The sequence below is a fragment of the Passer montanus genome, unplaced genomic scaffold (assembly GCF_014805655.1).
Source record: "Passer montanus isolate IOZ18808 unplaced genomic scaffold, ASM1480565v1 scaffold139, whole genome shotgun sequence".
Lineage (NCBI taxonomy): Eukaryota > Metazoa > Chordata > Aves > Passeriformes > Passeridae > Passer > Passer montanus.
The window spans coordinates 958,487-971,492 of record NW_024360830.1 but is presented as its reverse complement, the minus strand read 5'-3'; the positions used below and the strand labels follow the sequence as shown (position 1 = coordinate 971,492).

At 63.6% G+C, this 13,006-nt stretch overlaps 1 protein-coding gene across 2 annotated transcripts; it reads right to left on the bottom strand.

Annotated features, from left to right (window-relative positions):
• Positions 1 to 287: 287 nt before the first annotated feature.
• On the bottom strand, positions 288 to 12,679 carry VSTM2L (V-set and transmembrane domain containing 2 like). Of its 2 annotated transcripts, none has more exons than XM_039699801.1 (4): positions 12,464 to 12,679; positions 5,144 to 5,316; positions 3,978 to 4,028; positions 288 to 1,522 (listed from the first exon to the last, which is right to left on the bottom strand). In XM_039699801.1, the coding sequence occupies exons 1-4, from the start codon at positions 12,570 to 12,572 to the stop codon at positions 1,211 to 1,213; spliced, it is 645 nt and encodes a 214-aa protein (XP_039555735.1). In that variant the 5' UTR covers positions 12,573 to 12,679; the 3' UTR covers positions 288 to 1,210. The 2 variants fall into 2 exon arrangements, with proteins under 2 accessions (XP_039555735.1, XP_039555736.1); XM_039699802.1 differs by having other exon boundaries at positions 5,144 to 5,313; positions 12,464 to 12,678.
• Positions 12,680 to 13,006: the final 327 nt, after the last annotated feature.

Genomic DNA, 13,006 nt, shown 5'->3' with positions numbered 1-13,006 from the left:
AGGATTTCACCTGGCAGCTGACCCAGCACTCCGTGGCCACAGCATGGAGCATCCCCAGCTCGCCTGGGACCTCGCTGTGCCCTGCACCCCTCAGGGCAGCAGCTCCCAGGCTGGGCAGGAGCTCCCAGCTGTGGCTTTTTACAGCTCTGAGCTCTCAGCTGCAGGGGATGATGTTGATGCCCTCCCTCATCCCCATCCCCAGCGGCCCCAGCCCAGCAGCCCCAGCTCTGCCCGTTTTTACCCGAGGCAGTGCCACAGACAGAGCACAGACCCGCAGAGGCTTCGTTTAAAGAGCTTTATTAGCTGCAGCAGGTCTGATGGTGGCAGGCTGGGGGGTAGCAGGGGAGCAGCGCCCGGGCGGGGGGCTCGGGACCCCCCTGTCCCTCCCCGCAGCTCCGTCCCCAGTGGCCGTGGTCACCCCTGGGGGCGGCAGGGCCGGGCTCTGCTGTTTGCACTGCGACACCAGAGCCCGCGGGCCGGACCCTGCCCGGGCAGCGCGGTGCTGTGGCCTGGTGGGGAGGGATGCTGGGCCGAGACGGGGCCGAGAGCCACGGGCAGCGGGACGGGGCTGGCGGGTGGGCGCAGGGCAGGAGGAGTGATGGGTGCAGGGGCCAGCGCCGTGGCACACCTTCCCGGCTACACGGGGCACGGGCACTGGCTGAGCCGTGCCGCAGCGTGTCGGGAGGATGCCAGGAATGTGCCGTGCCGTCCTTCCTCTGCTGAGCTCGGGCCGTGACGTGCTGGGGGCTGCGGGGCAGGCAGGGCAGGGCGGGGGGATACACACGGGCTGTAGGATGGAGGCTGGAACTTAGACACGCACTGCGGGGCTGGAACCGAGCAACTAAACGGGACAACCTACAGGAACCTACAGGGTCTGCGAAGCACGGGGAGGGCAGGAGGGTCCCGTGGGCAGAGAGCTGGGGCACAGCACAGCCCGCACAAGGGATGGGGACCACCAGGCGCGGGCACATGCCCCGGCCCCGGGCACAGCCCCAGCGATGCAGCCGTGGCACCGACGGGCCCGGCGCCCACCCCAGCCTGGCACCGCCGGGCCCCGTGAAGGGCAGAAACCTGCGGGACAGGGAGGTGGCGAGGGATGCTGGACAGGACGGGGCGGTGGGGCCAGTCTCCGGCAGGGGCTGCGGGACCCTTGATGGCTCCGCTGAGTCCGGGGCGGAGGGGGGCTCCGGCGGCCCCCCACACCGCCCACCTACAGCACGCAGGAGGTGTCTGCCGAGCGCTTCTTCAGCTCCCTCCCGGCTTTGTGGTGGTGGTGGTGGTGGTGTGCGTGCGCTGAGCCCGGCGAGGCGAGCTCTGCCAGCGGGGTCTCCCGCAGCTCGGTGTCCTGGGGGTGCCCCGGGCCCCCCGCTGCCTCCACCCGCAGGTACGCCTTCACCTTGTGGTGCCGCGCCTTGCCGTCGCTGGAGTCGATCACCCGGCACTCGTAGGTCCCCTCGTCCTCCAGCTTCACCCGCGACAGCCGCAGCTTGTGGGAGATGTTGCTGCCGACCACCTTCACCACCTGCGTGGGGCAGACGGGCGGTCAGGGGTCCCCAGGACTGCCACTGCCCCCCAGACACCGGGGCAGTGCCACCCCCGGCTGGGTGCCACCACGGCGAGGACACGGTAAGGGCCGGTGAGGTTGGGGCAGGGGAACCCAGCCCCAGCCCCAGCCCCAGCCGGGGATGATGGAAGCCCTGGCTCGCACCCGGCCACGCAGGGCTCGGAGATCGATGCGGAACCACGCTGGCTAATTAGCTTTTCTACCAAATTGATTCGCTCTCAGTATTTATCACCCAATGAAATTTAAGACTTACTCACTAGCCAGAGCCGCGGCTGCTCTGGGCTGGGTCAATAAATCAGATTTATAACCCACCCCGAGGCCCCTGGCTCTGTTCCCTATAATCACACTGGATGGCAAAGGCCGTTTTTCTACTCGCCGCTGCATTTGTTAGCTGAGGATTTTATGGTGTTTGGAAACAGGGCTGGAGAGGGGCAAAACCCACCCCAAACAGCACAGGAGGGCAGTGTGGGAACCCAGACCCCTCAATGTCCCCTCAGCCCCTCCCTGTGGGGGCATCCAGTGCTGGAACATGTATGTGCCCACACGTGCACACACAAGCACATACAAACACACACGAGCACACACAGGCTGCTGCATCAGCTGCCCTGCGCACCATGGGCTGCTGAGAGGGAGCTGCTGCCACAGGTCACAGCCAGGGCCACCCAAACAGCATCTCAGGGCTGCTCAGTGGCCACCTGAGCCCCAATCCTGCATTGCTGGAAGTGGGGGTCTGGGGGAATAGGGCAGGGGCAGGAGGTGCCAGGCCCTGGTGCCAGTGTGCCCAGATGCTGAGACTGTCATGGGAAAGGAGCTTAAAAAAAACCCTCTTAGTCGAGAGAGCCAGAAGTCACTGAAATTAATGGCTGGGAAATTTAGAACTAATAAAATAAAACCCCAATTTGCTGGTGCCACCAGTGGCCATGGAACCACTACCCAGCAGGTCACTGAGCCTCAGGAGGGAAGATTTTATGATGGTCCATAACTCCTGTGGCTCTGCCAGCACAGGCAGGGCAGGGATGGCCCTCACTGCCCATGGGAATGGGGCAGAGCCCCTGGCACAGCCAGGATGGGCAGATTTGCTGTGCCCAGCCCCAGCTCAGCCCTGTGCTGTGCCATTGCACTCAATAAAAATAAACCCAAACCCATCATGTTTCACTGCTCTCCATCCCTGCAAAGCGTCTCCAGCACCAGGTGTGTTTGGTGGATAACACAGCCAAGGGGTGCCTGGCACGGTGGCTCCTCCTTGGGATTTCCCTCCCTGTCACTGTTTGACCCTGCTGTTTGTTCCCAGTCACCTGCTGCTGTGGCTGTTCCTCACATTCCATCAGATCACCCACGCTCATTTACCTCCTGCACTCCATAAACACTTAATGATCAAGGACATTTGAAATAACAACAAACAAAAGAGGTTTGAAGCTCCAGCCTCTCCCTGCTGGCTGGATCTGGAGGAGGCAGCAGAGACCTCGAATGATTCAAAATAAATCCTGGTTACACTCGCACACCCATCAATTCCATCCCAGCGTGTAATTAACTGCCTAATTATGCTGAAACATGCACTGGCTGAGCTGAGAGGGAGTGCTGGCCCCAGGACGGCTCCATGCACCCTCTGTGGCCCCTCCTGGCCCTGGAGCAGGGCCTGGGTGGGCTGCAGGGAGCAGCAGCACCCCAGGCTCAGCAGACAGGGCCTGGCAGAGCTTTGGCTGCTCCAGCAGCAGACCTGGAACTTTGCTGCTTGTGGGGCAGGGAGCCACAGCACCCTGGGGAGGAACAGACCCTGGAGGAACCTGCTTAGGTTTGGATATGGATTGTGGGTGTCAGTTCGTCAAAGGGGACATGACCCCTGGAGGGGAATTCGTGATCCTGCAGGTGGGTGCTGAAAGGTGTTGCTCTCCCTTGGGAAGGGTTTCCCAGGGATGAGAGGCTGATCCTGGGTGTGGGGAACACCCATCTGAGAAGCCACGGGTGCCTTGCTCAGTCAGTGAAGGAAAATGGAAGTGCCAGGAGAGCTGCCAGGTGACAGAGGGCAGCTTTCCAGCACTGCTCTGTGTCCGTGGCACCCCCAAACGCAGAGCTCCCCAAGGCAGGGAGAGCCAGAGGGGCACACACCTGGCAGCAGAAGGCCAAGAGTGTTTTATTTAACTGATTAGTGGCTCCTCATTCTGCTCACATGAGCCTAAATGGCTTTGGGATGCTAATCCTCTGAGTCAATTGGATTATTTTATCCCTGGCATTAATGTGTCACTCAGATGCTGGACTGAGGGTCCAGGCTGTGCCTCTTGGTGCCAGGGAGAGCAGGGCAGCCCCCCTCACCCCGGTCACCCCAGGGCTGGGCCAAGGCAGACCCAGGTCTCCCACCCTGGTGTTCCCAGAATATCCTGCTGAGCCCTCAGCAAGAACCATCACCCAAACTCACGCTGATTTTTGTCGCCTCTTTCCCGGGCTCCTCTGGTGGTGATGATTTCAGCTGTGGAAAAAGCAGGGTAGGGGGAGACCAGAGAGGGAAGAGAAACGGTCAGCTCAGCCCACCAGACCCCTTCCCACCCCCAGGATGGCTGCCCCAAGGAGGAAGGGAGAGGGAGAAGGGGGAAGAGAGAAGGGACTGCCCAGCCCCAGCAGAGCCAGGCACCCAGGGGGGTGAAGCCACACTGGGTACCCGGGATGGGAGGCTCCCCACGATCCAGGAGTGGGGATGGAGCCCTGATCACTGTGGCATCACTGCTGCAGCAGTGACCCCTGTCCCTGGAACTCTGTCCCCACCACTGCCAGCACCTGCCCCATTGCCACCACCCCTCCTGCAGCCACTGGCTGTGCATTCCCAGTGCCCCCAACACCCTTGACCCTGCCCACCCTGCACCCTTGGCAGTGCTCCCCCCAGCCTGGCAGCACTGCCCTGAGGCTTCTCAATTTATGGCAACACCAGCAGCAGCCCTGCCAAAGACACTACAATAAAGGCTCATTAAAATCCCCAAAGCTGTTTCCCATTCTTTGGCCCTTATCTCTGTGTGAACAGAGAGAGAAATAAAGAGAGGCTGTTTGCTGGACCAGTACACAGAGAAACAGGGGACAAGGGAGGGATGGAGGGTGCAGGGCCAGGAGGGATGAGCTGGTGATGAGACAGGCGAAGGCACAAGCACAAAAACAAAGCCTCAGCCTGGGACGGGTCCTGGCAATGGGCCAGGCAGCCCCTTGGCTGGGAAGGGCGGCCAGGACAGCCCAGCCCCATGACCCGGGGCACCCTCAGTGCAGCTGGACGCTGAGCAGCCAGTAAAGCACCAGAGGAGCCCCGGCTGCTCTCTGTCAGAGCAGAGGTGAAACCCTGCCCTGCTGAACTGGTCAGCACCAGCTGCTGCGGGCCGGGGTCCCACCAAAACCCAACGGTGGCTGCAAACAAAGCCCTTCCCCACGGCAAGTGTGGGCAAGGGCTCTGCCTGGGGGGCTCTGTGTGAGGGGCTCTGCCTGGGGGGCTCTGTGTGAGTGGCTCTGTGTGAGGGGCTCTGCCTGAGGGGCTCTGTCTGGGGGGCTCTGTCTGGGGGGCTCTGCCTTTCCTGATCTGTGGAGGAGGAGGATGAGGGGCATTACCTGACTGGAAGCCCACGTCTGTTTGTCCGTCCAGTCCTTGTGGTTGCGGACGTACCACCACTGGATCTCCAGGGAGTAGGAGGGGGAGCCGCTGCCGCGGAAGGAGCACGCCATCTCCACATCCTCACCCGCCTGCGCCGTCATGTCGTGGGGCGTCTCGGTGAAGAGAGCTGCTGGGGACAGAGCGAGGGCTGCGGGGGCCTGCGGGGACAGGGCACTGTCCCGGCGAAGGACAATGCCCCGGCCACACGGGCTGAGTCACCAGGAGTGCCCGGATCCTGCCCTGGCCGAGCAGACCCAGCCCTCACAGCAGAGCAGGCAGGTCCCTGTCGTCCCCAGCTTCTCCTTTCCCACCCCAGTGTCCCCTCCCCACCCCAGGCACTTTGCAAAGACCAAAAGGGGAAAGGGAGGGAGCAGTGTCCCCCTGCTCCCACAGCATCCCCCAGACCCCTGCCCCAGGACGAGCACCACACCTCTGAGGTGAAGGAAATAAACAGAGCATGATGGCATCTCACTCAGATCAGGACACAACTGAAAAACAAATCCTCACTTAGTGCGGCCCCAAACAGGCTCCCACACGCCATATGGTTTGCTTTCCTCGCTCAAAACAAATATTGTTCAGAGATGTAATTAGAATTCTTTTCATCTCCTCTGGAGAGACTGTTGTTCCTCCGTGCAGACGCCCCAGCGCGCAGGGCACCGGCAAACGCTGCTGCCACCACCGGCGCAGTGGCTTCTCGGTGGCACGGCACGGGGACAGGGCTGCCAGCCCCCTGCACACCCCGGGCACTGCCCTGTGCCCCTGTCTCCGCTCAGCCCCTCCCGCTGCCGGCTCACAGCCGCAGGGCAGCTCCCATGGGAGCCACCGGCGCCCTCTGGGACACGCAGCCTGTCGGGAGCAGCACTCTCTCCGGCCCTCATCCCTCGGAAAACCAATTATTACCAGCCCAGACAAAAAGTTAATACCTCTAATATCTCCCTGTCCCTCTGGACGCATGGAAATCCCATCCACTTATCGCCTTCCTTTAATCCATCTCAGCAGGGAGCAGAGGCAAATACCCAACTCCGGGTTTACCAAGGCAGGGTGTCCTGGTGGGGTTCCCAGCGCTGTTCCCACATCCCGTTCACCCAGAACCCGGCACCACAGAACGTGGATTCTGTGCTGGGGAGCAGAGGGAGCCCCAAGGGAACAGCTCTGGTGACTGAGGGCTGGGGGAGGAGCAGGGGGGTCTTCTTGGCACAGGACAAAGTGTCCCTCTGTGCTCCAAGCCACAGTGGTGTCCATCATTAACCAGCACTCTCCCACCATTCCCTGGCTGCAGGCAGGATCGGGCTCTTGCCCCACAGAATTCCTGCAGGCAGCAGCAATGGCCAAAGCCAGCGGGTCCCAGCAGGGCCTGCACCAGCCCCAGCCACCACAGCTCCAGCAGTGCAGGGGTGGGGGGATGCCCTGAGGGCTCCAGCCAGGTCCAAATTGCTGTGAACACAATTAAAATCTGCTCCCACAGACGGGAATTTGGCAGATAAGCCGAGAAAAGGCTGGATTGAATCAAGCGCCTTCTTTCTTTCCGATTTTAATTGGGAAGCGTATGTACTAATTAACCCCAGAGCTCAGCCACCTCCAAGCACATCCAGAGGAGCATCGATCCTGCAGATGGATAGCCAGGGTCATCACCTTTGCTGGGGATGCATCTTTCAGGCATGTCCTCCAGCAGCAGCGTGTGCCCTCCCTGATGGATGCCGTGGACACCGGCCCCACCAGGACAGGGGTGACTCAGTGCCCCCAGCCCTGCCCCTCACAGGGACACCAGTGGGGAGCAGGGTCCCCCCAGACAGCCCCCAGGCTGGCCATGGACCCTGCACTGGGTTGGCCAGGCTGTCTGGACACTGCTCCTGTGAACACTGGACCAGTCACCAACTCTGCCCGCTGCCCTGTCCCCCGGTGTCCCTGTCCCTGCCCACCCCAGCCCCGTCCCTCTCCCCCCACTGGCACTGGAGCCACATCCCCACGGCAGGAGGGATGGAGGGGCCGGTCAGGGGCTGCTGCTCCGTGTGCTTTATGGCCTGCTACCTGTCATAAACTGAGAACACCAGGATCAATAAATCTTCCAGGAAATAAAAATCAGGGGAAATAAAATGAACTCAATGGGGAAACACAGATAAACAGAATTGAAAATGCCTGCTGGGACAGCTTGGTGCTCTCATAAACCAGAGACAGACCTTTGTGGGCACCATCCCTCACCTTGGCCAGGCTCTGCACAGGGAGGGGGCTCCAGCAGTGGGGATGGGGCAACAGCAGGTTGTGCACTGCCCCGAGCACCTGGAAATGCCCTCAGGCCCCTGCTCCATCCCCCTGCCTCTTCCACAGGCCCCACGCAGCACAGAAAGCCCCTGCAGGGCTCTGCCTGCTGCCTGCCATTCCTCAGCTGTGCCAGCTTCCACCTCAGCCCCCACAAGGCACCAAGGACCACACCAGAGCAGTGTCACCACGGGCACTAAATCAGGGCAATTGTTGTGTAAAGGTGTACTGGAAGACGATGAAATATGCACTGGACACTTGCAAACTCCTGTTAATCACCCGGTCATCACGGGTTCCTGCTCCCGGAGGGATTTTTCCCCAAACCAGGAGTCAGAAGCCTCTTTCTGTGCCTTGCAGGGCTGGAGCCCCTCACTGGAGCTGCAGCCGGGCTGGAGGGGTGACAAGTGCCAAGCAGGCGGCGGGGCTGGGGCTGGCTCCGTCCCACGCTGGGCAGGCACAGCGGCTGGGGAAGCTGAAACCCCCCTGTGCTCCTGCTCCTGCCCGCTGGAGTGTCCATCCAGAGCCTGCCCTGCGCCCCGGTGTGGGGCCGGCTCTGACCTGCTGGGTCTGTGCTGCACCGCCGCAGAGTGAAAAGCAAATGAGTCCAAACAGAATCCACCACCACGGGCACTCCCCCGGCACCGTCCCCTCCCCAGACATCCGTGACCTCCCCAGCACCTCCCCTTCCCAGGAACCCGCGGCTCCTGTGGCTGGTGGACAATGACAGCCCCGGTTCAGGGACACCCGAGACACATCCCGGCACACGGACCAGACACAGACCGACCCTCCTGGCTGCCACAGGACCCCCAGCCCCTGGCACAGCCTGCCTGGGAAAGAGCCATCCCGGGGGATCGGGAGGCACCCAGAGTAGAGCTGGGCACTGCCCCAGTGCCTGCGTGACCTCACTGTCCCCACCGCGGGGACACCGCTGTGCCGAGGCTGCTGCACGGTCGGGCCGCAGCCCCGCTCCCCTCCCCTTCCCAGCGCCGGGAACTGCCGGGGATGCTTCTCCTCCTGCCGAGCCCGCGAGCAGGGATGCTGACCCCGGGGCGCTGCGAGCACATCGCGGTGCAAAGCGCTGCACAAACGCGGCGCGACGGCCGCGTCACCGCTGCGAGAGGCCAGGGTGGCTCCGGCCCCGGCAGCCGAGCGGGCAGAGCGTGTGGCGGTGAGCGCTGCTCTCCTCCAGCCATCCGAACATCCAGACATCGCCCTTGCCACGGCACGCGTCGGGGCCGTGGCTGGGGCCGGGAGGCTCCCACCACACGCTGGGGATGGCAGCGCCATTGCTCTGCCCCTCTTTACTGTCATATGAGCAGCAGAAGGAGCTCAAATTTGCAGCATGTGAATTAAAAACAACAACAACAAAAAAAACCACCTAACTCGGTGAGTGTGATCAGGCCAGTGCTCACCTCACCGGAGAGCTGGAATGAACCTTGAAAACTGCGGATATTTCCAACAATGCCCCTTCGTGCTGGGCTGCCCCAGCTCCTACCCCCACTCCCCTAATATTTAACCCCCTCAGCAAGAGCGAGGTCAGTGGTGAGTGTCTCCAGCCTGGCCCCGGCTACACAGAGCTTTTCCCATGCAAGGGGACTTGCTGCTCCCATCTGGTTCCTGGGGACTCACACTTCTCAGAAAATTCCCTCCCAAGGGCCTCAGGGAAGAGCTGCTATTTGACAGTGTAAGTAGCAAAGCCCAAAAATGGCCTTTTTTTGACAGCTCCCCGTGGGGCTCCAGCAGTGCGTGCAGCCAGCCTGCAGCCACTCCTCACCCTGGTGCTGCTCTCTGCCAGGGGATGGTTCCCATCAGCCAGGGGAGGATTCTCACCTGGAATCAGTCAGAAGGAATGGGATGGGGCAGACAGGATCAGCTCCCTGGCCTCACACCCAGCACCCCAAACATGAGCCACCAGCACCGGCAGCCGCTGCCGAGACCTGCCCACACCTCACACAGGGACTGGTACCATCCCCAGAGCTGGCAGTGCCTGGTGCTCATGGGCACAGCACCCTCCTGACCAGCTCTGCCCACCCCATCACTGCTGGGCTCATCCCAATCCAGCTTCACACGGAGCACACGACACAATGAATGCACCGGCAGAGCCGAGCCCAGCCGACATCGCCGGTGCTCAGTCGGGCACCCAGCACAGATGGGGCCACAGGGAGGGGGCAGCCAGGCAGGAAAGGGGAAACAGCCACAGAACAGAGGAGCTCAGAGAGAGCTGTCGAGGACAAGGCCAGGAAGGGCTGTCTGTCCCGAGCTGCACAAGTCCCACTCACACCATGAACCGAAATCCCAGCGGAGCCGTGGAGGGGAGAGGGCCCAGCAGGTGCCCACCTGGGCATCCATCCGGCCCCCGGAGCAGCCCCTGATGAAGGAGGCAGCAGAGCAGAGCCTCCAGCTCCCTGGCCCACTCCAGGTCCTCACTCCAGCCCTGCCGTGCTGCCCACAGCTCCCAGACCGCGTGCAGCCGTGCCGGCTCCGGGTTGATTCCTGCCTCGCTCACAGGGAACGTTATGATTAAAATTAGCTGTCACTGTCCTAACGTAATAATTCCCAGTGTCTGGCCCGTCGTCTGTCAGCCGCTTCAAGGGAAGAGAAAGCCCAGACGTTTGATGAGGAGAGGTGTCAGATGTAATTGCGTTGAATGACTGCACGAACAGCAGCAGGAAAAACACATCGCGTGGAGAATTCCCACCAGGAAGTGTGCAAAAATCCGGCAGAATGCAAAGTGTTTATGAAAGTAATTGATAGAATAATCACTGGGGTGTGCGGGAGCGGAGCAGGGCAGCGCCCTGGGGAGCCGGGGCACCGCTCCCTCCAGCCTCCAGCCGCGGCTCCGCTGAGGCGAGGCGGGATCGCCCGTACCCGATGCCGGGAAGAAGCCGGGCTGCTCCTGCTCACGGCACGGCTCCCCTGCCCCGCTCCGGAGCCAGCAGGCTGGGAAAGCGGCTGGAGCTTCCCAGCCAGAGCAGGAGAAAGCCGATGGCAGCAACCCAGCGTGCACAGGCTGCAATGGGGGGCATGAATAATTGAAGGCGCCAGCCTAAGGAAAGGAGAGGAGAGAAGGGGGAGAGGCAGCACTGTGGGTAAGGAAGGGATGGTGGGAAGAATCCTGCGGCTCAGATGCTCTCACGGGGCAGTTGGAGCCCATCCTGGCTCCATCCTGATGTGCGGCAGGTAAAGGACTTTCTTTGGCTGTGACTTTTCCCTCCCCAGAGCCGTGGCTGCCCGCGGTGGGGTGGCAGGACGGGGGAGCCGCCCGCGCTCCGGGGATGCTCACGGCCGCTCACCACGAGCACACGCTGCTCCCGGTCAACTCCCCCGCTGCATCCGGCGTGGACAAGTTAAAAGGAAGAGTGAACGCACCCCGGGGCTTGGCAGAGCCTCGCGATGCCGTGGAGGCTCCTCCAGGCCTCCAGCACCGGGCAGGGATGGAGATGGCGGCGAGCTGCGGGCGCTGCCTGCTGCGGGCAGAGCCCGGCAGGACCTGCCCGTGCCCGCCGGCCACGGCCGAGCCCATCCCGCCGGCCACGGCCCCGCTCCCGCCGCACATCTCCAACCTGCTGGACTCGCCTGGTGTGGAGGGAAAGCTGCACCAGCCAGTAATGAAATGATCAGTCTCCGATCTGCTAAACAGCGATTTATACAGGTTTTCAGCACACACAGCTTTTATCAAATTGGTATTCACCTACTGAACACAAATGGCTTATTATACATGACCCACTTATTCACTGCTTTTCAGTATCGTTAATAAAGGTTTCTGTTGTGATTAAGTGAGTTGCTGCAGAACTGCTCGAGTAGCAAGCTGTAATGTGGCTCCAAAGTGCACTCGCCCTCCCAGAATATTTCATCTCCTTGGCTCCCTGTTCCCTCGCAGCGACCATTTCACTATTTATTTGCCTATTGCTGATTTTTTGTGGGGAGCAGCGGTGGCTAATGGAGGCTCTTCACCCACCTTTCCATCTGGCATGCCAGCCTGGCAGCTCTGGAAACTCTCCTGCCGTGAACCCCCAGTGCAGAGGCTGATCATCCCTTCCCCGGGCAGGCAGGTGCCGGCCAGCCCAGGCACTGCTGCGGGACACCACAAACTGCGGGACACCTCACCCCTGCCACGGCCCGAGGCGCCGTGTGCCTGGAGGCTCCTCGGGGCAGAGAGTGGCTCCCTCCGCACACAGGAGGCCCCGGAGCCGGGCAGGGGAAGAGCTGGGACCCGGGCACCCAGCATGTCCCCGTGGCCACTGCTCGGGCTCAGGCTGAACGTGCCCGTGTCACCCCAGAGAGCCAGGAGGGTCTCAGCAGCCTCCTCCGAGGGGGCTCGGTCCCCTGTCACCTTGTCGGAACCCACGAGGGAGCTGCCCCTGCGCCAGGTTCCTCACCGGAGGGTGCAGGGTGCAGGAAGAGGTTCCCCTCCCCAGCCCCGGTGGATGCCGGCGGGCTCGGCAGCGCGGACCCGCCGAACCACCGCGCACCGGAGGCAGCGGAGGAGCGGGAGGCGGCGGAGCCCCGCTGCCGGGGCGTGGGGCACCGCACGGCGGGGCGGGCGGCGCACCGGGAGGCGCACCGGGAGGTTCACGGGCGCGGGGTGCGGGCGGTGGCGGCGGCACCGTGAGACACACGGAGAAGGGGTGCGGACGGCGGCGGGCACCGGGAGGCGCACCGGGAGGTTCACGGGCACGGGGTGCGGGTGGCTGCAGGCACCGGGACGCACCGTGCAGAGCCCCCGATTCGGCAGCCCAGCGGCAAAGGCAGAGGCCGCTCCCGGGCTCCGGAGACGGGAGCGGCGAAGCCCAACCCCAGCTGGCCCCTGCTGCCCCCCGCTCCTCGAGCCGCCGGCGCGACGGACCGCGACACGGAGCTGCCCTCGGCGGCGGAGCCCGACCGGGATCCCCGATCCCCCGCACCCGTCCCGCTGCCCGGGCAGGAGCCGCCCCGACCCCCCGCCAGCCCCGCGGGGCACCGAGCCCCGGGAGCTCCCGCCGCTCCGCCGCCCCCTTCCCGAGCCCCGGCCGCCGCCTCACCGCTGCCCGCCGCCGGGGCGTCCCACGGGGGGTGCCGGGAGGCGGCGCCGAGCTGCAGGTAGAGCCCCAGGTAGTGGAAAATCCCCAGGGCCAGGGCCAGGGCGCCCATCTTGCCGCGGGCGCGTCCGTCCCGGGGGCGGCGGCGCCGCCGGGCCGAGCCCTGTCCCCGGGGCTGCGCCGCGGTCCCGGCGCCGCCGCGCTGCGGAGCTCTTCCCTCGCGCGGAGGGCGCCGCGCGCCGAGGCGGTGCCGCGGCTCGCCCGGAGCCTCCCCCGCCCGGCGGAGGGATCCCGGCCCGCGCGCACCCCCCAAGTTTTTTTCCCACGGTTCATTCCCAAACTGCGCGGGGCGGGGCCGGACCCGCCTCTCCCACCGCGACCCCCGGGACCCCCCGATACCGACCCGCTGGTATACCCGATACCGACCCGCCGGGACCCCCCGGTGCTGCCCCGCACCGCCGGGACCCCCCCGATACCGCCCCACTGGGACACCCTGATACCGACCCACCGGGACCCCCCAGTGCTGCCCCGCACTGCCGGGAACCC